This window comes from Neltuma alba, unplaced genomic scaffold, assembly GCF_004799145.2.
Source record: "Neltuma alba isolate B1F8T4 unplaced genomic scaffold, ASM479914v2 tig00002199_pilon, whole genome shotgun sequence".
NCBI lineage: Eukaryota > Viridiplantae > Streptophyta > Magnoliopsida > Fabales > Fabaceae > Neltuma > Neltuma alba.
This window is the reverse complement of record NW_021632778.1, coordinates 1-20,992: the sequence shown is the minus strand read 5'-3', so window position 1 is coordinate 20,992 and position 20,992 is coordinate 1. Positions and strand designations below refer to the sequence as shown.

Here is a 20,992-nt window from a genome sequence, read left to right as displayed (position 1 = left end):
CACCTCACGTCAAAAGATTAATTCAAAGAGCCCCTTTAATAAAAGCCCCTCGTTTCCCTCGTCAACTAGACAAAGCCAGGTCCTCATCCTCCAAACACTAACTTTAAACCAAGAAAAGGCACTTTTATCGAATGGAAAAGGAGGTGCAGTGGTACAGAATTATTTTCTCATAGCAGCCCTGACATGTTCATGTCTTCGCATATGAAAACGGAGCACCAACAAGGGTTTTCTACACTAATACCGATCCTTCCTAGCCTAGGATTAAGAAAAAGATTAGCTTTGGAGGCCACAGAGACAGAAGAGTGTGTTAGTTTCAGAGTCACGTGACGTGATCTAATTTTGTCATGAAAAGGGGAGGGTGCATCTATAGGGGGCAGTTTGTTCATTTTATGCAATCTCAAGCGCAAGAAAAATTTATGCAGGGGAGAGTTGATGCAGATTGAAATCAAATGTCTTGTTCTGCAAGAACATATAAGACCAAGTTGAAACAGTGTCCTAATTAGTTTCAAGTTTTCAAGCAATGGGCTCCATGTGCACTTACAATTCCCTACCTTCATTTGTTTGGCTTGCCTGATTCGGTGTCGTTTTTCATTCTTGGAGCCTGGGATTTTCCTTTTTCATTTTTTGCCCCAGAAAAGGAGATGGTATTCTTGAATCTTGGGCCACTATAATTCTGCAAATTTTATTGCTTTCGCAACGTAACTCTTGCTTCTCCTTGTATAGCAAAGTTGATATGGATTGTTTCTGATATAGCAAACACGAAGCTGTGGTGCATACTTACGGCAAAGCCAGGTCTTCATATTTTGAAGATCCGTTCATTCCCAGCTGGGGCTTTCCCTATAATGACCCTATGCATACCAGTTGATTAATTCTTCGAAATTGAGATTGCCATTCACGGAATAGGTTGCGAATTTTGGAAGACGCGTCACACAAGTTTCAACATACCTACTGTCACTAAAGCGACATTATAAGAAACTGCTTACAATTCGTGCTTTTACTGTGGAAAATTTTAGAAGAGTCATCCTATTTCAAAGACAAAAACATCAGAATCATGCAAATTGAGGTATATGTCTTCGTGGTTCTCATTGAATTCATATCCATTTTTTGATTGCATTGGCTACTTCTCTTTCAAGTATGCAGCAACCAAGCATCTTCTTCCATATATCCCCTCTTTCCCACTATATATACGCATCCAAATCCCTTCCCTGTGAGGCACACAAAAAAATTCCCAGAGTAAAAAATAATTCAGAAAGCGCCAGAACTCCGAAATGAAGATCTCATCCATCTCGATCTGCTTCTTTGTACTTGTTCCCTTCGCATTTGGTGACCTTCAGGTTGGGTTTTATAGGTCAAGTTGCCCACAAGCAGAGTCCATCGTACGACAAGTGGTGCAGAAGCGATACAGCAGCGATAATTCCATAACTGCAGCTTTGCTTCGCATGCACTTTCATGACTGTTTCGTCGGAGTAAGATGTTTCATTAATCATCCATGTTTAATCTATTCTTCAACAACAAACTGATGAGCATTATTTCCTCACCTGATGGTATCATTCTTGTTTGTTTGTTTGTTTGTTCATATATAAAGGGTTGTGATGCATCCATACTTATAGACTCCACTGGGAACAACAAATCAGAACAAGACGCGCCACCAAATAAGAGGATTCGAGGATTCAATCTGATTCATGAGGTGAAAGAAAGGCTTGAAGCTGCGTGTCCTTCCACAGTATCATGTGCAGACATCATAACGCTCGCCACCAGAGATGCCGTGGCCTTGTCTGGAGGACCCACGTACGAGGTTCCTACGGGAAGACGCGATGGGCTCGTGTCTGATTATAATGAAGTGATGAGGAATTTGCCATCACCAAATATGACCGTTTCTGAAGCTTCAGAAAATTTCGCTGCAAAGGGATTCACAAAGCAAGAAATGGTGACCCTTTTGGGTGCACACACAGTTGGGGTTGCCCACTGTGATGTGTTCAGAGATAGACTCTCAAACACTCCTGGCCCCACAATGGACCCAGCCTTGTACGTAGAGCTGGTCAACAAGTGTAAACCTGCGACGGGGAAAGAAGAGCCGTTTGTATCCTTGGACCAAGGAACACAGTTCGTGTTTGATAACCAGTTCTATGAACAGATACTTCTCAAGAGAGGCATTCTGCGGCTTGACCAGCTAATTGGATTGGATAATTCTACTAGGGGTTTCGTCTCCGATTTTGCATTCAATCGTGATAAGTTCCGCAAGAGCTTCGTGGACGCAATAATAAAGATGGCGAGTGTTGATGTTCTGGTCGGAAGTGCTGGAGAAGTTCGAAAGAATTGCAAGGTTTTCAATTAATCCACGCAAATTGAGGAATTTATATAAGGGGATCCCTCTCTTGCTCCATGAGTTTTATATATATATATATATTGCTGCAACTTAATTTGGGTTGGTTTGTCATTCCCCTGGTATTACTGATGATAATAAAATGTGTTCCTATCTCTTGGTTATATGATATAATATAGAAACTAGCTACAACTAAAAATAAGCAGCAACGTCTGGCGTGCTTCTGATTTCTTTTTCCTTTCTTCTTCACTATCATATCATAGAATGCTGAAATTTGATGATCTTCTGATGGTCGATCGCGCTATGTTTGAGATGCAACTCCATCACCAATGTTAGCACAGAAGCTACACACCATTGGAAAACCATATCTATGTGATTCATAATTCACGTTCAGGTTATATATACATATATATATATATATATATATGTATCACACAACGGATTAACAAAATAAAATTAAAAGAAACCTTATTAATGGGAGTTTTTAAAAGTTTATATTTAATTAATTGAATGAATAAATTATATTGTAATATTATTAATACACGCGTATACATTTCATTGGTCAGATGACAAGAACCCGCATAATAAAACGAGGATGCTTGACATATTAATCAATGATGGTCCTACCGTTTTCATGACTTGAAGTAATAAGCTAAATGAGTTAAAGTGTTGATCTCTGTTACTTTGTTCAGACTTGAGGAGCTCCCTGTGTCCGAGTATCGGAGTGGTAACACGCTGTTTACAAAATTATTGATCCATTTCACACGGTGCTATTTGTAGAAGGAAATTAAATAAGTAAATAATAAAGCATTATCTGACCGAGTTAAAAATTAATTATCATTGCGTTGAAATAATGGATGAAAGTGGAAGTAGAAACTGAACTCAAACGTGTTGCATGAATTGGATAAAACGCGTCTGAAAGCTGAAGGCAGCAGGGGACATTCTTAGCATCCTGCAATGCCGAGGCATTACTAAATATGTGATTAACAATTAATATTACATTTTACTATACTAATTAATTAATAATACCACCTCGTACTTCCTACGAACAACGACTAATTAATAAGCATTCCCAGTCTAGCTAGTTCCATGAATGCTGCTGAATAATATTGCTCATCACAATCATGACCAACATGCATGTTTTCTGCTCCAATTATTACCACCTGAACTTGGTTATATTAATTTCTAGCTAGCTGCTAGAGGCGTTGGAGCTAGGTTACTCAATAATGAATAATGACTAGTCTTTATGAGAATGGAATATAAATGTAAATTATGGAGTAGCAGCAGCAGCAGCAGAGTTTTTCATGATGATGTAAAAGAGAAATTAAAGTATTAAGGAATTGGTGAAGTGAGTGGGGAAAGAGGAAGCAGTGGAGGAGCACGAGAGGGGGGAGGTGGATTATATCCAAGTATATATTATGATCACGCAAATCCAAAGAAAGGTGAAACCACATTGTACAGTGTACTGGTACAAGTGTCTGATGGCCACACTGGATCAGAAGCGCCATGAAACCCCACAACATATGAATATGTTCAACAGGGGAGACACCATGTAGCATGTTTGTTATTCTTTTGGGGCACATGCATTCGGCAATATTCCCAGCTTTTCAAGCCCCTCCCCCCCGGCCCTCTATATTAACAAATCGAACCTTCTTTATTATTTAACCAAGATCTAGCCAACTCCATCACAATAATAATGCTCAATGGTGGCACAACCTTGTTATTCGATTTCTCTTCACCACCACACACACACATATATATATTAGCTCCTCATGCATGGCACAATACCATGCACGCACTGCAAAAAGCCTCCTCTGTAGTATTCTTAACGGCGCCTTTTAATAAACCAAATACTGAAACTGCTTTTAAAGACAGACTTCCCAGGAAAAGAGAGCCACTTTGACTGAATATAATGAACAAGCAAAAGAATATATATCCCACCATGTCATGTTCCTGTCGGTGATAGCAGCAAAATGTAGTAAGTAATTAAAGAGGCGTAAATAAGCCAGAGCCTTGCTTTACTCTGCTGTCGTTTAGAGATGGAAAACAATTTACGGCATCACCACAAACGAAAACCCTAATGAAGAAGGTGAAATTATCAGGATCAAGAACGATCACAGAGAGGTTTGCCATTTCTGACCTCGATCTAGAATTTAATTACTTTCTACTTTCTTAAATATGATTCCACGCACTACATGCTGTAAGTTTTTCTGGTTCATGTTTATAATGAATGAATAAAGTTTCAGGGTTCATATATAATATTGCTACCTGTCCCCTAATTTGAGGTTCTCTTGTAGTTAAATATCATAGCCTCGTTTTAATTATGTATGGCCAGTCACCACTAATTATAGGAGAGAGCTTTATAATTTAAAGCAGCTAGCACTTTTGAAATGTTTCTTTAGCCACTTAAAGTAGGCTCATAATTAAATCATGTGAACCGCAAGTTCCTTTGACTTCAGCTATTTCCGGACAAGGGAGTTAGACGCGTGCATGACCCAAAATAGATATCTCCCATTCGTGTTTCTATGATGCATTTTCAATGAAACACAACTTTAATTCAATCACGAGGATCAAAATAGAAAGACAAGTGAAAAGAAATTTGGTTATTTTATAATTCATGTGATTTATCAGTACAAATTTTTCAATGACCTGCACTTAATATGTGAAACTTCTATGTACTATGAGGCGATCATCACTAACGTGGCAGCTATTAGCTTATCACTTGCCCTCGTATTTAATTATTTATTTCAGAATATAATAACAAATTGATCACCCAATTTGTTGTACACGCAATAGACTTAAGTCTCAATTTAAGTAAAAAAAAACAAAAAATGAAGAACACAAGTTAACTCAGTATATCATGGACACAAGTTCTAAGATAATTTGTTGTTGTTGTTTAACACGACATATATAGTATGCAAAACCTATGAATTTTATGCATGAAGGGCGGATGGAACTCAGGAATCTTTTACACGTTTCAGGAATGTAAAATTAGACCAGTTTTAGAACACTCAGAAAACAATAATTAATCGTCATCCTTCAATTCGCTGTCTTAATCTGAACCTAAAATTTAGAGAAATTAACCTAGTTTTCTTAAAAATTCAGAGATTAATTAAAGCTAAGCGAGTCCCTCATTATGTTATTTGGTTTTCAGTAGTAAGCGTATATAAGTCAGTGCGCCATATGCTCGTATGTGGAATAACTTCAATTTGAAGATGGCGAAAAATTGGACCCGTTGAGAAGTTCGCTAAATGAAAAGAAGGTTTATTCAGTAGGTAAATAACTATAAAAACTGAAAACATATTGCGCACAGTTCATCATATATTTAGAAGCTTGACGTATGCGTGTCAATTTGGGATTTTAGAATTTAGATGAGAATTGAAGGGGTATTTAGTGAAAACCAAATCATGATTAGTAAGCATAAGAAGAGAGTTTTATTTCAATTTATGCAAAATCACTTTTTAAAGTGCTTTTGTTAGAATCCAAACACCCAAAGAAAAATACAGCTCCCATTCCATCTTTTACAACGTCAGATTATCTGTTTTTTTCTTACATCACTTAAATATATAGGAAGTAATTAATTAAATAAATTTCAAAGTCATAAGTCCATATGTGATGTTTATTTATTCTCCAAGTAATGTACATGTCATACAATGATGCCAAATAGTTATTGATTTCCATGGCAGCTGTAGGTGACCTTGATTTGGTATGGAACCCGATGTGCTAAATTGAAGGGAAAAAATTCAAGTCCTTGCGTTATTTTAATAGTAACTGACTTAACCATTTTTAATGTAAAATGATAAAAGAAGGAAGGAAGAAAGGAAACAAAGTTTCGACACTATACAATTAAAGCAACGAGCCTATGACCTGAAGAATATCTTTATGAAGTCATGAATCTCGCTTTGAATACGGGTTTTGTGGAATATTTCTGCGCTACCATTTAAATATCAATATATCATACCAGGAAAAAAAATAATAACACGAATTTAAATAATTTAGACGTGAAATCGAGACCATCTTTCTCTCCCTCACACACACACATAATATATATAATTAAAAAACACATATATAAATTCCATTTTATATCCAAGCGGCAAGGACTTGCCTGATCATTTGAAGCTGATGATCTTGCTTAATATCCGACGTCAGTATGTCACTGTATGAGTCCCACACGGACTCATATTCATATTACACATTTAGGTATTAATTATTTGAATTTCATCATCAAATTGATATGAAAAATTACGATTAAATTTTTAAGTCGTTATTTTGTTTTGTTTTCAATATTTAATAATTCAAATTTTGGTCTCAAATTCATTTGGGTTTAGATGGTATGGAGATTACGTACAAATAATTGGATGTCTATGTACCCCCATATAATCATATACTACCTCCGATCCTTATTATAAGAATTAGTTGATTAATTTGAATAGATTAAGAAAATTAACTAAATTAGTTATTTATAATAAATATATATTATCTTTTCTAAAATATCTTTTCTAATCAAGTGTATTAGCTGAATCTATTATTATCACAAGAACTACCTTAGAAATAAATAAACAAATATGATAGATAAAGTGAATTGAGATCTTATATTTAAGACTAAAATAAAAATCAAACAAGTTTTTTTATTAAGAACAGAAGATAGTACTTAATTTTTTCAAAAAAATACTAGGCATATTTTATCCTTTTGAATTTCTCAGCCATTGTGTGCACACGCTAATAATCAATGAGTATGCGTATATAATAAAATCCATAGCAAGTTTACATTTTATACAGTCACATGTATATCTCCACGTGTCTATGTGTAAATTGGAGTATTTGTTGAATGATAAGACAATTGGATTCTCTAATACACACACACGCTCTCTCTCTGAAGAGGTCCAGACGAAAGGACGCTGTAACACTTTGTGAGGCTTCATTAATTTAATTTTCATGTTCTCATTTTCTTTTCACCTAAATGGACATTACGTATTCATTTTTTTAAAAAGGAAAGAGGGCATGAAGGGCAATTATGTAATTAAAAGGCCCAACATTCTGCTCTTGGTAAAGCTAGCCGGTTACTGTGTTCAATGAACAGTAGATATTATATTATATAATGTGTGCCTAGGTTTCAGATGAAGAACACATAGAACTTAAGGCTTGTACAACATTGGAATTAATGGAGGATCAGGGTTCGGAGAGAAGTGAGAGGGTGACAGTGAGGTCAAGGTGGACTCCCAAGCCGGAGCAAATCCTAATTCTGGAGTCCATCTTCAACAGTGGGACCGTCAATCCCTCCAAGGACGAGACCGTCCGAATCAGAAAGCTTCTCGAGAAATTCGGCACCGTCGCCGACGCCAACGTCTTCTACTGGTTCCAGAACCGCCGCTCCAGATCCCGCCGCCGCCAGCGCCAGCTGCAGCAGCTCGCCGCCGAAGCCGTTCATCCCCAGGCGAATGATCACCAGCTTCAGCCTCATGGCGGTGCAAGTGCATGTCCGCCTCCTTATGATCACCATCATCAGAGTAACCCTGCCTCTGATTCTGCAGCCATGGCGGATTATAATGGCGGCTGCTCCTCCTCTTATCTCGCTTCCCAGGAACCTATGGATCATCATGCTTTCTTTCTCTCCGCCGATCATAATATGGGTTTCCCCGAAATCGATCACACTACTTCTGATTTGAGCTTCCTTTCTGGTAATTAATTGCATGTGCATTGTCAGATCTTTCCACTCTTGTCCTTATCGTTAAAATTACAGCTCGTAATATGGTAAAATATTAGCCAAATGACTATATCCAAGTGTACAAAGTTCTTGTCTTTGACGGGTGATTGCTTAGGTTGAAGGATGCAGGAGAATAAAGCGGCGACTTTGTGATGATTTGACATGAAAGCTGATCAGGTGTACTTTCCCGGAATAACATGAAGCAACTTTCCCATTTCAGTTTCTGCCGCTGCTGCTTTTTTGGGTTTCATAGAAACTAGTTCCTCTTTTCTCGTCTTTAGTTAGGCTGTCCCCAATTCCCCCTTTTCGGAAAATTTCATGCTGCTTCGTGTATACTTCTTCTCTCATAGTCACATGTACATGTTTTTTTTTGGTCAAACAGTCGTATACGCAAGTTGACCAAGTTAAAGGAATAAGAAAAGTTTCCCTGACTACTTTTGTCACAGGCCTACGTCTGGCCAAGTATATTCGCAGGACAGAACTCATCAGATCACCCTTGTTTTGTTTGATTTTATATATATAGTTGACATACTAGTTAATTTGAATTTCATATGTTTCAGGGAGCATGACGGTGTTTATCAATGGGGTTGCCACAGAGATTCAGAGGGGACCTCTAAACATGAAAACTATGTTTGGTGAAGAGGTGATGTTAGTTCATTCTTCTGGAGTTCCACTTCCTACCAACGAGTTTGGCTTCTTAATGCCGGATTTGCAGGACGGTGAAAGCTACTTTCTGGTAATTATATTGTGGCCATTGTTATTATTCATTGACAAAATATCTGATCAATCCCAATTCAAATCATCACTCTCCAACCATTCCAATGTAACGATGCGTATAAAAATAATTTTCTTGTGAAGTACTACTATTTTATAGCTAAACGCATTTCTTGTGCTATTTATGACTTACGAACAGTGAAATTTGATATGGATTTAAAATTTTATGTGAATACTGATATTAATTTGAATTATGAAATTAATTAAATAAACATTTTATATATTATTAAAGTTATTCATAAGACAGGGAAAACGTTGAGAAATATTAATTAAATGAGAGGATTCAGTGCATATTCTGGTTTAATTTGATTTCGAAAACAGATGTGTGAAAACCCAGCTAATTAATTGGATCCATCTTAGGGTAGAAATTAAACGATTCCAAAAAGTGTTGATATATATTGGAAAACTAAAGATTTAAAGATTGTTGAATTGGGATTTCAGGTCTCAAAGGCAGCGTAGGAAGGAAAATGAACCGAAGCAGCTACCAGTAGAAGGAAGGCCACCTCACTCTAGATATCTTCAATTTCTCCAATTTCCTGTCCGATGCTCCCTTGATATTCTTCATATATATATATATATATATATATATCCTTAATATTCTATCATGCGTGTGACCTAAATATAATAGAGCCCCTCATCCATATATGTATGCATTTATAACCTCTATGGAACTCCTCATATATATCTCCCTATCTCTGAATTCCCACCAGCAATCTTATATATATTAAGTGTGTTTCTTAATAACCTGTCCATGTTGTTTATTTACTTTTGTGTTTCTTAATTAATTCCATGGGTTATGAAGTAAGACATGAATTTTTGCTGTTATTCTTATGAAATTTGCGGGATAATATATATAGTTCATTTAAAATGCACAGACAAAACTTAAATTATTAAAGCTAGAGTGAGCTTGATGATAAAAGATGGCAAGAAAAAGGAGGTGGGAATGAGAATTACGTTAAAGGACGTTGATAAATATTATTAATAAAATATAGAAGAACGTACATCTGGTTGGAAACATATCTAACTCTGTTTGGCTTATGTTGTCTACCTTTTTGTCATATAAATTCTATTTGTGAAAGTAAAGTAAGGAAGGCTGACATTTTTGAACCAACATACGGCTACTTGCCTCTCTTTTAAAAAGCCGACCTTCACTGAATCTTCTGTCTCCAAATTTTTATTCTCATTAGTCATTACTGTTTCACGTGGATGATTGATTAACCTTATCAATGATTATTAGCCATGTATCAGCTAATTCATTAATAATTTATATATGTCAATTGAAATTTTTGCCATAAGGTTAATTATTTGCACAAGCCCACAGAATTTAATTTGCAAACAATTTTAGCTTGATTACTTAAATAATCTCTGGGTCAGAAGAGTTATTTACAAAGTGAAACTCTCGATAACTGTCAATGAATGCCAAGCCCCCGCCAGCAAGGTTATTCACATTTCCTTAAGGTGATGTAGATATATCGAATAGTACTCTACCACCCTCATCCTCTGTCAAATGATTTTACTGTGAGATGTTATAAATATATATATATATATATATTATATCAAATTCGTTTGTTTATTAGTTCAACATGTAACAAGTTATTTTTAATATTTATCCGAGACAGTAACGTAGAATTCTAAAAACCCGTGGATGTGATACTCGTTATTCAACTCCGTTAAATATAAATATTATTTAGTATTTGCTTAGCAGACTAATTACTTGAGCCCTTTAAACTTTAATATTTAAAATTGCCAGTCTTTTTGTTCTTATTTATGCAAACTTTGTATGAACCTTTAAATAAGGTATCTAACAACTAACATTTTCCAAAAGTGTGTTTACAATGATAATTTAATATAATTTTGTAGCGATATAGCTGCAACAAAACAATTGCGAACCACTTAGGGCCCATATATATTTTTTAAAAAAAGGGTTTTTTTAAAAAAAAGGGAGTTTTATGTAATAAAGATTAGTCTAGTTGGTAAAGAGTCAGCTCATAATTTATAAGTTTATGAGTTTAAATCCTACTACTGATATGATGACCTTATTAGTGAGTGATTTGTAAGTGAACCTGGAAGTATATCCTGTTCTTGATAAGTCCTGGATCTAACTCATCTAATTTTTTTTTTCCCTTGTAAGAGAATACTTGCGGGTTGCATTTTCTATTTCCCCATTCCCCCGTCCAGACATCACGCGTACTGCCACTGACCAACCCCCCTCCCCAAACACATACATTTGTTCTGTTTGGCCGGGGAAAAAAAATGTCTGCGGTCCTTCCCCCCCCCCCCCGATAAGTGAAGATTAGTTGTTCTATATATTTCCTTTGTTAATGATTTAGACTTTGGAAAGAGGAAAAAGTCAAATTTAATTTGTGTGTGTGTGAATTCAGCAGCTTCGATCCGGCCGTTGTAATGCTTCCAAAATGACGCTTTAATGAACATATAGCTGACCACTGATGACTACGTATGATCCATAAATTGCATAGTACGATAATACCACAAGTTTAATTAATTAACATGTTAATCCAAGTTCCTGTAAGAGTGTGTGTGTGGGGGGCATATACTGAAAGAGATGTAAGACAACATGTATAGCTAGGCTGGTCCCCCACATCCTCAACTACTCTAGCCAATCCTACATGAGATGAGACGGATGTTTGTGGTAACACACTCCCAAATGTTTTAGATTCCTCCTTTTGGAGTTCATCGACATATATAAGTAATGTGGCGTCTGCTCCCAGCTTACCATATTAGGAGTTGTATTGAGGGAGGAAGGGCACGCTTTTTTAGAAGGAGCACGTGAGATTGAGATTCACTGATTAGTGGCTGCCATCCCCATCCTCCTTCCTTCCTTCCTTCCTTCCTCTTCTTAATTATTTTATTCCTCCCTTCCCAGTTTGGACTCCAATCTCCCTTTATATCCTCCTCCTCCTTTCTCTTACTCTTTCTCCTTCTCTAAAGCTTATGATTAATCTCTTACTTCAACGTTTAGAATCACACAATCTTCGTAGCAGCAGAAATTGAATCGCACCTGTTTTCTGAGTTCCAGGCTGCTCCCAGCTGGAAATATCGTGACTGTGCGTGTACGTAACTGCTGTGAATTAAACTCCTGTGAACTCCATGGATTCTCGAAACACACCCCCCCAAAAAAAAAGAACAAATAAAGAATCTGATGGACTTTCGTTTTCGATTTCAAATTCAAATAACACTCCTCTCTATTTGAGCGCATCATCCATTTAACTATTTTCACGGGCATAGTAAGAATCAACTTACACTAACAATCAAGTGTTCAAGGAATGAATATCAATTTTGAAATAATTAACACATTAAACATGCATAGTTTTTGTTTCTGGTACGCACAAGTATCCTCTTATTGAAAATAATGCTATTTGAGATACCATCAAACACTAAATGTACACCCTTTTCAATGAGGATTCACATGCGTGGTTATATCATAAGAAAGAGAGAACTTTCAGGGAGACAGAAGGAACGGTGGGTTGGAGAATGATGGAAATAGAAGCCCAATAGTATGGGAAGAGTCTGAGCTCTGAACAAAATGTAAAAATGTCAAGCCTAAGAGACAGCATTCTATTTGGAACCCAAAGTTCAACTATCCTGATTTAATTTCAGCAGATCTAATATTTTTAACATGCATGAAATCTAAAATAAAAATAATCCTCTTAATAACACGCCCTTGACACGTCATACCATTTACAACGAAGGTGGCCTCAATTGGCGTCTCATGGTCATCACCTTTCCAAGCACAGCCGAGCTCGCCAAAAAAAAAATAAAGTCCTCAAATTGTGACTCCCACTCCTACGTTGCCCCACAAGCGTCATCCCATATGTTGTTAGTTCCCATTCATCATCTTGTTTGACAACATTGTCTGTAACTTCCCGTGCAGGCAGCATAGTTGCGAATGCCTTCTACAACTAGGTTACTATGCTCCTCACGCATTTTTTTTTATAACATCTGTGTTGTTGAAATCTAATTTGGATGATTTGAATCTAAAGTTTTTAATTTATCATATAATTTAAAGCGCCACATCCTCCAAAATAACATCAACATTTGGCCTGTTCTGACAGCTCGTTTCATCTGAATAAAAAATGTAATGCAACACACAACAATTGCAACGAAAAGGATCCGATTGGTTAAGCATATAAAATATTGAGGTGGAGTTATACAGTATAAATTGTCACGGGCGGTACATGTAAAAGAACAGGGTCAAACATCCAATACCAAACGTTTACCCAGTTGAAAAAGTGCCAAACCCCAATAACACATGTTTCCAGGTAAACAACCAATTATAATGACTCCACTACTTTCATTCATTCCACCCCTCCCCGTCTAATCCAATTCAACCTACCTCGGCTTTACTTCCACAATAAAGCGCCAAAGTCCACAACATCACCCAATAACGAACCCCACCATCCTCCCTTTCTCCCTCTTGTTTCTGCCCCCGTCCAAATCCAAGGCATGTCTTCTTATTATATTTTTCAAACTCATAACTCTTAGACCTACCCTCTGTTTTTCCTTTCTTTCCCCACTTCCCCTGTCATGAGTTCGCCTTTTACTTTTAGGTGCCTTTTGCCCTTTTGTGAAACTAACTGTACAAAATGGAGTGCCTCTAGGACCTACTTCTGCTACATCCCATTTTTTCTGCAACTCCTACTGTATTACGGACCCTAATGGTGCTCCTGACTGAACAGTGACCCCCCAACCCACACTCTCGATTTAGGCCTTTTCTTTCAATCATCATACAGCTCCTACCCCGAGGAAATCAATGAATGGCATGTTCATGTTATCGCCCCCGTTCTCACTTTCCCCACAAATTGAGAGGCTCGTCCTGTTGGTGGCCACTGACTCAGATACTGAGATTTCTGAGTTTGAGTCTGAATTTGATTGGTCCACTACTCCCATCAGCTTCCCCATTTGTGCTCTTCCCTCATTACATCCGTTCCTACCGACAAACATCCTGTCGAATCCCACGTCCCCAGTTCTCGACTTCATCTCATTGGATAGACCTGCAAAAATCCCCCCGTTTTAACATAAACGATAATGAGATACGTAATGAAAAACGAAAGACGAGTCGAGAAGCGTACCCATCAGCGATCCGTGGCCCTGGGGGCTCGGGTTTGGGAACAATGTGGCACTGAGGGAGAGATCAGTGGAGGATGAGGCAGATTCATCGATGAGGTTGCTGGAGTTGGTGGATTCGCTCACTGCCTTATTTGAGAGGGTCAAATTTAAAGCCTTTGGGCGGATGATTTCCGAACAAGACCTCCTCCTCCTACAGCCAATTGATTGCTCTCTGTGCTTCCTGGCCATTATCACGTGCCAGTGGTTCTTCACCGCATTATCTGTCCTCCCAGGAAACAGTTTGGCAATCATAGCCCATTTGTTCCCGTACATTCTATGAGCAGACAACAACCTCGCCTCTTCTTCCTCAGAGAACGCCCTCCTGTTAATTCTGGGATCGAGCTGATTGAACCACCTCAGTCTGCAACTTTTACCTGCGATGACAATACATCGAGAGAAACCAAAAGCAAGGGGGTTCAGTTCCTTCAAAACGGTCAAATTCTAAAATCAGTAAAGTAATAGCTTGACGACTTCCGGAAACATTACAACAGGGCTGTGGATTACCTGATCTTCCTTCGAGATGGTCGGCGATCAAGTTCCAATTTTGAGGACCGTACTGAACTACGAGCTCTTTAAGCCTGGCATCTTCAGCTGGCCTCCAGTGGCCTCTAGCGCAGAGCTTTGTGTGTCCATTCCTGGAGCCAGAAGAGCTCTTGGCTTCAATGTCCTCCTCGCCAAGTTTGAAAGGCAAGCCCTTGTTCTGGGCCTCTGAAGGTCCATCAGCTTCACCGTTGCCTCTCATTGTTCCCCTCTTCACCTGGGGCGGAAATGAGGGGCTCAGGACCTGAAAGCCAATCTCGCCGCCAGTCCGGCCAAAAGTGTTTGACAGTGAAAGTTGAGGAGCTCGAACGATAAGAGGGGAGGCGTAAGAGGGAGCTGGTGGCAAAAGACTGACGTCCCCACTAAAACCGTCACCCCCATTGTTGAACTTTTGCGAACTCATGGAAACAGAAGTCCAAGAAACACAGAACAAGAGACAAAAACGCTAGGAAACCGAGAGGACTGACGTTTAAAACCCCCAAATAGGTTCCTCCTGATACGAGATGGACTAAAAGACAAACTGATGTGATCTTTAGTCAGATGTAAGGAGGATCCGAATCAAAAGGTACAGGATACAATCGCGTTGCAAATTCCCTCCCTCCTTCAGCCATGAGCTGTGAAGGAGTACCGCAGAAGACTGTGGGGGAGAGAGAGACGGGCAATGGTTTGGCGGTGGAGTTGAGAGAGAACGGGAAGGAAGAAGAGTGTTTCAAATATGAGGGATGGTCGAATGGAATAGCGAATAAAATGGGAGATTTCGCAGTGGGAACTAGAGAGAGAAGGAGGAGAGCAATAACAAAAAGGCAGAAACAGGGAGCCCACACAAGATTCTGTTCAGGGTTCACTCCGATTTCCTCTTTCTCGCTGCGGAAAAAGCAAGAGAAACAAAGGAAAGGGGAGGGTCCTTATAGCCGGGGAGACGGATCTGAGTGTCTCCGTGAGAAAATATAATAAAAGAAGTAATTTGAAGTGGAGCAGAGTCTGTGATATGTGGATTACATGCAACCCGAGAAGCGCTCGTGTGGGTGGGTTGGCTGGATGCCAGGTATTTCTTATTTGGTTTCAATTAGTATTTTTTACTAAAGTAAGTATTTTTTAAAAAAATTCATTTCAAACTACGCGAAACCATTTTTAAAGAGCATTTTTTAACGAAAAAACTCCCCCTACAGGCCTGAATCATCTGTCTTTGTCTGCCTATGTACCCCTTTTCTTATTAACGGCGTGTTTAGCAACTCAGAAAGTATTTTTAAAAAAATATTTTTTTATAAATCAAGAAATTTTTTTTCACATATTTAAAAATATGTTTAAAATTATAATTTTATTTCTACTTAAACACCCTCTAAATAAAAGAACGAAACGGTAAGTATAAAACATCTTGGCTTGCTTCCACAAGCATCATCATTCCCTTAGCTTGTAGTTGGTTTGAAATGGTTTATTAAGAGCTTTCCAGTAATAATTTATAAAATATAAAATAAATGTGTGAGGAGTTTTGTTTCAACTTACATAAAACATATTCATAAGTAATATTATCTTCGGTCCTAATTATAAGAGTCAATTGATTAATTTGAGGAGATTAAGGAAGTAAGTTAAGTTAGTTATTTGTTCGAAATATGTGTTGTCTTTCCTAAAATGTTCTTACTAATCAAGTGTATTAACTAGAACTATCATTATTAAAAGGGTTACTTTGAAAAAAATGTATAAATATAAGAGATAAAGTAGATTGGGATCTTACATTTAAAACCAAAATAAAAATCAAATAAGATTTTATATTAAGAATCGAAAATAGTATTAAACAAGTATTTGATATTTTGGCTTTTTACCCATTGTCACATGTCCGCCATGGGAGCCTCATTTTCTGTTTCAAATAAAAGGGGTGTTTGGATTATTAAAAAGGTGATTTTAAAAAGTATTTTATTATAAATTGAGATAAATTTTTTTATTTTTTTATTTTATATACCTTAAAGATATTTTTAAAATCATGATTTTGTTTGCACTGTAAAAAAAATATTGATATAAACAGTGATCTTACAGTTTGGGTTCAATTCATTTTCTTTCAATGTCCAGCTTGCAATGACCCAAAATTAATAATGGGAATAAACGCATGTGAGTACTGTGTATCGTATTGGAGCCTCTCTAAAAGGGGAAAAACAGAGCAACAGACATTGGGAAGCAGGATTTTGAACCCGGTTTTAAAGTTGCCTTGCAGACTTGCACGGGTGTAACCAATCAAAAGGACGATGGTTTTCTGTTTTTTTTTATAACAAAAAGCAGGCTCATGCTTCCATTTGGGAATGATAAAAGGAAGTAAACAGTGAAAATAAGTACATTTAATATCCCCCCCCAAATTATGTATTCTCATCTTACGAGGCCAATCAGCGATTCAGCTGCGTGGGCACCCCGTGACATTCCCGGTGTACGCACAGTAATATCTCCGATTCTAATTATAAGAATCAATTGATTAATTTGAGGAGATTTAAAAAAGTTAGTTATTGTCATAAATAGATATTTTATTTCCTAAAATATTCTTATAATCAAGTATATTAGCTAGAACTACTATTGTTAGAAGGACTGTCTTTGAAAAAATACATAAATATTAGAGACAAATAGATTGAGATCTTATATTTAGAATCAAAATAAAAATCAAACGAGATCCTATATTAAGGACCGGAGGTATATATTATTATTCGGTCCTAATTATAAGAGCCATTGACTAATTTGAATAAATTAAGAAAAGAAGTCAAGTTAGTTTACAAATACGTGTTGTCTTTCTTAAAATATCCTTACTAATCAAGTATGTTGGTTAAAACTATAATTATTAGAAGAACTATCTTGAAAAAAATTGAGTAAATATGAGAGACAAAATGATTGAGATCTTATATTTAGGACCAACATAAAAGTTAAACGAAATTTTATATTAAGGACCGGAGATAGTAATAGCATCTTGTCTTGTCTCAATAAATTAACTTTTAAGGGTACAGTAATAGTACTAGTTAATATGAACAAGAAGAAATGTTTGCTTTCTAATTTTATTTTCATTAAAATTAAAAATTATGTGCAATATAATGTTATGTGCTTTTTTTAATTTAATAATGAAAAGTATGTCAGCAATTTATGATAATCAAGAGGAGGCAAGATTTAAAAAACAAGAAGCGGGAAGCAGGAATGGGGGGGGACCAGTCCCAGGCAGGAAGTGGGGTGCGGGGAGAGGCAGGGAAAAATAAAAAATGAGCAAGAGAAGCATGTGTCTGCGATGTGATCCGTACGGACGTAGACGAGTTGGGATAAACTTAGAAGGAAAGTAATATGAGGTTGGGTTTGACTGTAAAAGAGGAAGTGTCTGAAGAAGGGGTAAATGCGGCAGGGTCGTTAAGGGGGTTTGGAGGATTGCGTAGGAAGGGAAGGGCACACGCTTTCCCCGTTTCTGGCTTTCCGTTAGACTACCCCATGTCCCATGTGTGCCCTCTCCTCCCTCTCCTCCCCCCCCTCCGAATGCAGGACACATATCGATCAAATACTCGTAGCATATATATATGTACGGCACCACTGATATTAATCAGGCGTCGCATCGCTTGCTCTGAGTGATAAATAATTTGAATAGAAATCAAATTATGATTTTAAAAATAATTTTATGACACAAAAATTTTATAATTAGAATAAGAATATGAAATAAATATGTAAAAAAATTTATTTGATTTATAACCAAAAATTCTGAAAGCACTCATGCAAGCATTCAAACAAACATAGTTTTTGAGATTGTCGTATGGGGTGGGGCCGGGGGTGTGGGATGAAGGAGCACGTGAGGCGGGCAGGCGCATAATTACGGGGACAGTTACTACTTAGTACTGGTGTGTAATCATAGTAATTCATGGAGATGGGTGACGAGGAAAAGATCTGGTTCTGATTCGCGTCTCACATCGCACGGCGTGAGTAGCTTCTTAGAGAAGCAATTATCCAAAACTGGCTAACGCCACAGTGCCTGCACACGCCTCGCCTTCTCGCCCTTTACCTCATTCACTTCCTACTTCGTCCCGCCTTCCATTTTTTTTTAAGTCAGAACAAATTTTTTTTATATATTTATCTTGTATTTTATAAATTATTATTAAAAAATTATTTATAAATTATTTATAAGTTTTTCTAAACAGACACAAAATTGATGAGGCATGCTGACTCCTGAGGAACGGGGAAATGGGTGGCGTGCTGGGGGGAAGGGGGGTTGTGCGTTTTGTTAGCAGAGGGAGTATGACGTGAGCAGCAGTTACACGTGCGGTTACATCATGGCCTCACACGCGTACGGCTATGCGCCTTTTCTTGTGAACTGCTTTCCGTTTCGCCACCGTACTCAAAACTCCGCCCCTCACGCCCGCTTGCCCTCAATTCCGACCCTACCCCCGTTCCAATTATCTATAATTCCTTATTTGCCACCCGTGGATTCTTAAAACTCATTTTAAATTCCTGAAATTAATTTTTTTTTAAATTTTATTATTTTTGGCCATTTTTAAAATTGACAACTCTAGTTTTTCATGCTTGCAAGACGAGCCAAATGTACATATTTGACACTATCCAAGAGGAGAAAACCATCCATATACGTACTGATTTAACTCGTCTAATTCTTTTCCTATCAAATTGATATCCTAATTCAAATCTCATTACATTCTCCTCACCAGATAATTCTAGTTACATTAATAAATCTCAAGACGTTGTCCATAGATCGTCCCGGGCACCGAAAAATAAAAAAAAGCCAATAAATCGTCACAAATATATATATATTTATATTATGTTATCTGGGTGGCCGTTTTGGCAAATTAACTAACCCATTCAATTAAAAGATGACCAAAGCGCACGTACAGGGCCCACCCATTCCCCCAGGCAAACAAATCATTTGTACTCAATTCAAACGCAACAGGGCATTGGCCTTTTATTTATAGGGCCACAACAACCTCACTGCACATGTACTATCTTTTTGTGAGTGTTGGTGACCACCCTTTTTTTTTTTTTTTTAATACTTGCTTCAAATTTGTCACTCTCTGGTTAGAACAAGCACCGCATGAAGAGCAGCCTTTCTTGACATTAATTAAAGGACACTTTAGTATGGTGCCACCGTCTTTCTCTCGTTATTTGACCTCACCTGCGAACTCGTTTCTCAATTCTCCCCCACTTTGCCCTCAGACCAAAATTAATGTCCACTACTGTACCAAATACTGCGTAACTGCTCCTATTTATTTATTTTTCTAGTAAGGATCTCTCTCCTTGGTCCAAAAAAAAAAAAAGAGAGTAAGGATCTCTCTCTCTCTCTCTCATGTTTTTGCCAACCATGCCTATATAAATATACACATACCTACGTGATTGGGACCCATATCCCCTACCCTGCACGTGAATTATTATTACAGATATCTCTCACGATCATTAATCTGCTCCATTAGTGCTTCAAATTGGCCTTCGTGTCATCTCTTAAACGACAATCTATGACTCTTTTTGCCTCCTTTTTCGCCGAGACAACAATCATCATCATCCTCACAGGAACGGTGGAAATTATTTTCCATTGCGTGTGTGTATATATATATAACTAAAGTTAAATACAGAACGCTTCTCTTACATCCCAGGAGCAGGATAAGAATAGGTTTCAATCCTTAACAATTCATTCATGTGAATCTCGCATGCTCCATACGTGTTCCACCTGGAACATCATTAACTGGTCTCACCTAACCTGTCTTCCTCCTCCCATGAACACTGCAAATGAATTCAAGTTTTATTGACTGTGCCTGCTTTGCTCTCTTTATTTTTGGTTACCTCCTTCCTCCATCTCTCTCATCCCTGTGAGTTCATTTTCATATCTTTGAAAACATATCATTACTTGCCGAAACGTAACTTTCAATTATCTCTGTGCACATGCCAATAATTAATTGTTACTGCACTCGACAAAGAAAAGGCATCACGTTTCAAAGTTGTGATTACTAATTCTAAGTTAGGTCCCTGGGCATTAATTTGTCTCTGTTGTTTGTTTGCTGTTTGTGTACTTTTTTCACTGTGTATATATTTGTGGCTTTCGTTTTCCTTGTTCTTTGCTTTTTTCTTTTCTTTTTTCCTTCCCCCCTTAGCTCGTGCATGATAAACCGCTGTCATTATGACTTTTGGTTTTAACACTAATTATTCCGCCATAATTAAGAGACTGAACCCAGCACAACAACAAAAAACCAAAGTAAAGATCGTGGACTTGAGTCTTCTTAACTTTGCATTTTCCACCTCACGGTTTTAAGCAAATTATCCCAGTTTCAATCATTGTACTTTCCTGTTTCAACGCAAATTTTCTCTCCCACGAGAGGGCTGAAAAGAGCGCGAGAAAACAAAAGAGGAAGTTGAACTTAGAAGACTCCGAGTCATCAGTGACTTTGCATTTAGACCTACCTATAATGATGGGGGTAAATTAAATTTCGGAACTTTCATCATGTTGTTTTTTACTTAAAGAAGGAAACAAGATACTGGGTTTTCTCAAGTCTGATCTGCAAGCAATACGACGAAGGAGATGT

At 37.5% G+C, this 20,992-nt stretch overlaps 3 protein-coding genes across 3 annotated transcripts; 2 read left to right on the top strand and 1 right to left on the bottom strand.

Annotated features, from left to right (window-relative positions):
- The first annotated feature begins 1,268 nt into the window (after positions 1–1,268).
- LOC114720004 (peroxidase 44-like) lies at positions 1,269–2,335 on the top strand. The gene is made up of 2 exons (XM_028905592.1): positions 1,269–1,466; positions 1,586–2,335. The coding sequence occupies exons 1-2, from the start codon at positions 1,269–1,271 to the stop codon at positions 2,333–2,335; spliced, it is 948 nt and encodes a 315-aa protein (XP_028761425.1).
- Positions 2,336–7,484: 5,149 nt separating this feature from the next.
- On the top strand, positions 7,485–9,260 carry LOC114719974 (WUSCHEL-related homeobox 11-like). Its single transcript, XM_028905560.1, has 3 exons — positions 7,485–8,001; positions 8,588–8,763; positions 9,243–9,260. The coding sequence occupies exons 1-3, from the start codon at positions 7,485–7,487 to the stop codon at positions 9,258–9,260; spliced, it is 711 nt and encodes a 236-aa protein (XP_028761393.1).
- Positions 9,261–13,443: 4,183 nt separating this feature from the next.
- LOC114719985 (transcription factor MYB54-like) lies at positions 13,444–15,019 on the bottom strand. The gene is made up of 3 exons (XM_028905569.1): positions 14,433–15,019; positions 13,892–14,302; positions 13,444–13,813 (listed from the first exon to the last, which is right to left on the bottom strand). The coding sequence occupies exons 1-3, from the start codon at positions 14,869–14,871 to the stop codon at positions 13,545–13,547; spliced, it is 1,119 nt and encodes a 372-aa protein (XP_028761402.1). The 5' UTR covers positions 14,872–15,019; the 3' UTR covers positions 13,444–13,544.
- Positions 15,020–20,992: the final 5,973 nt, after the last annotated feature.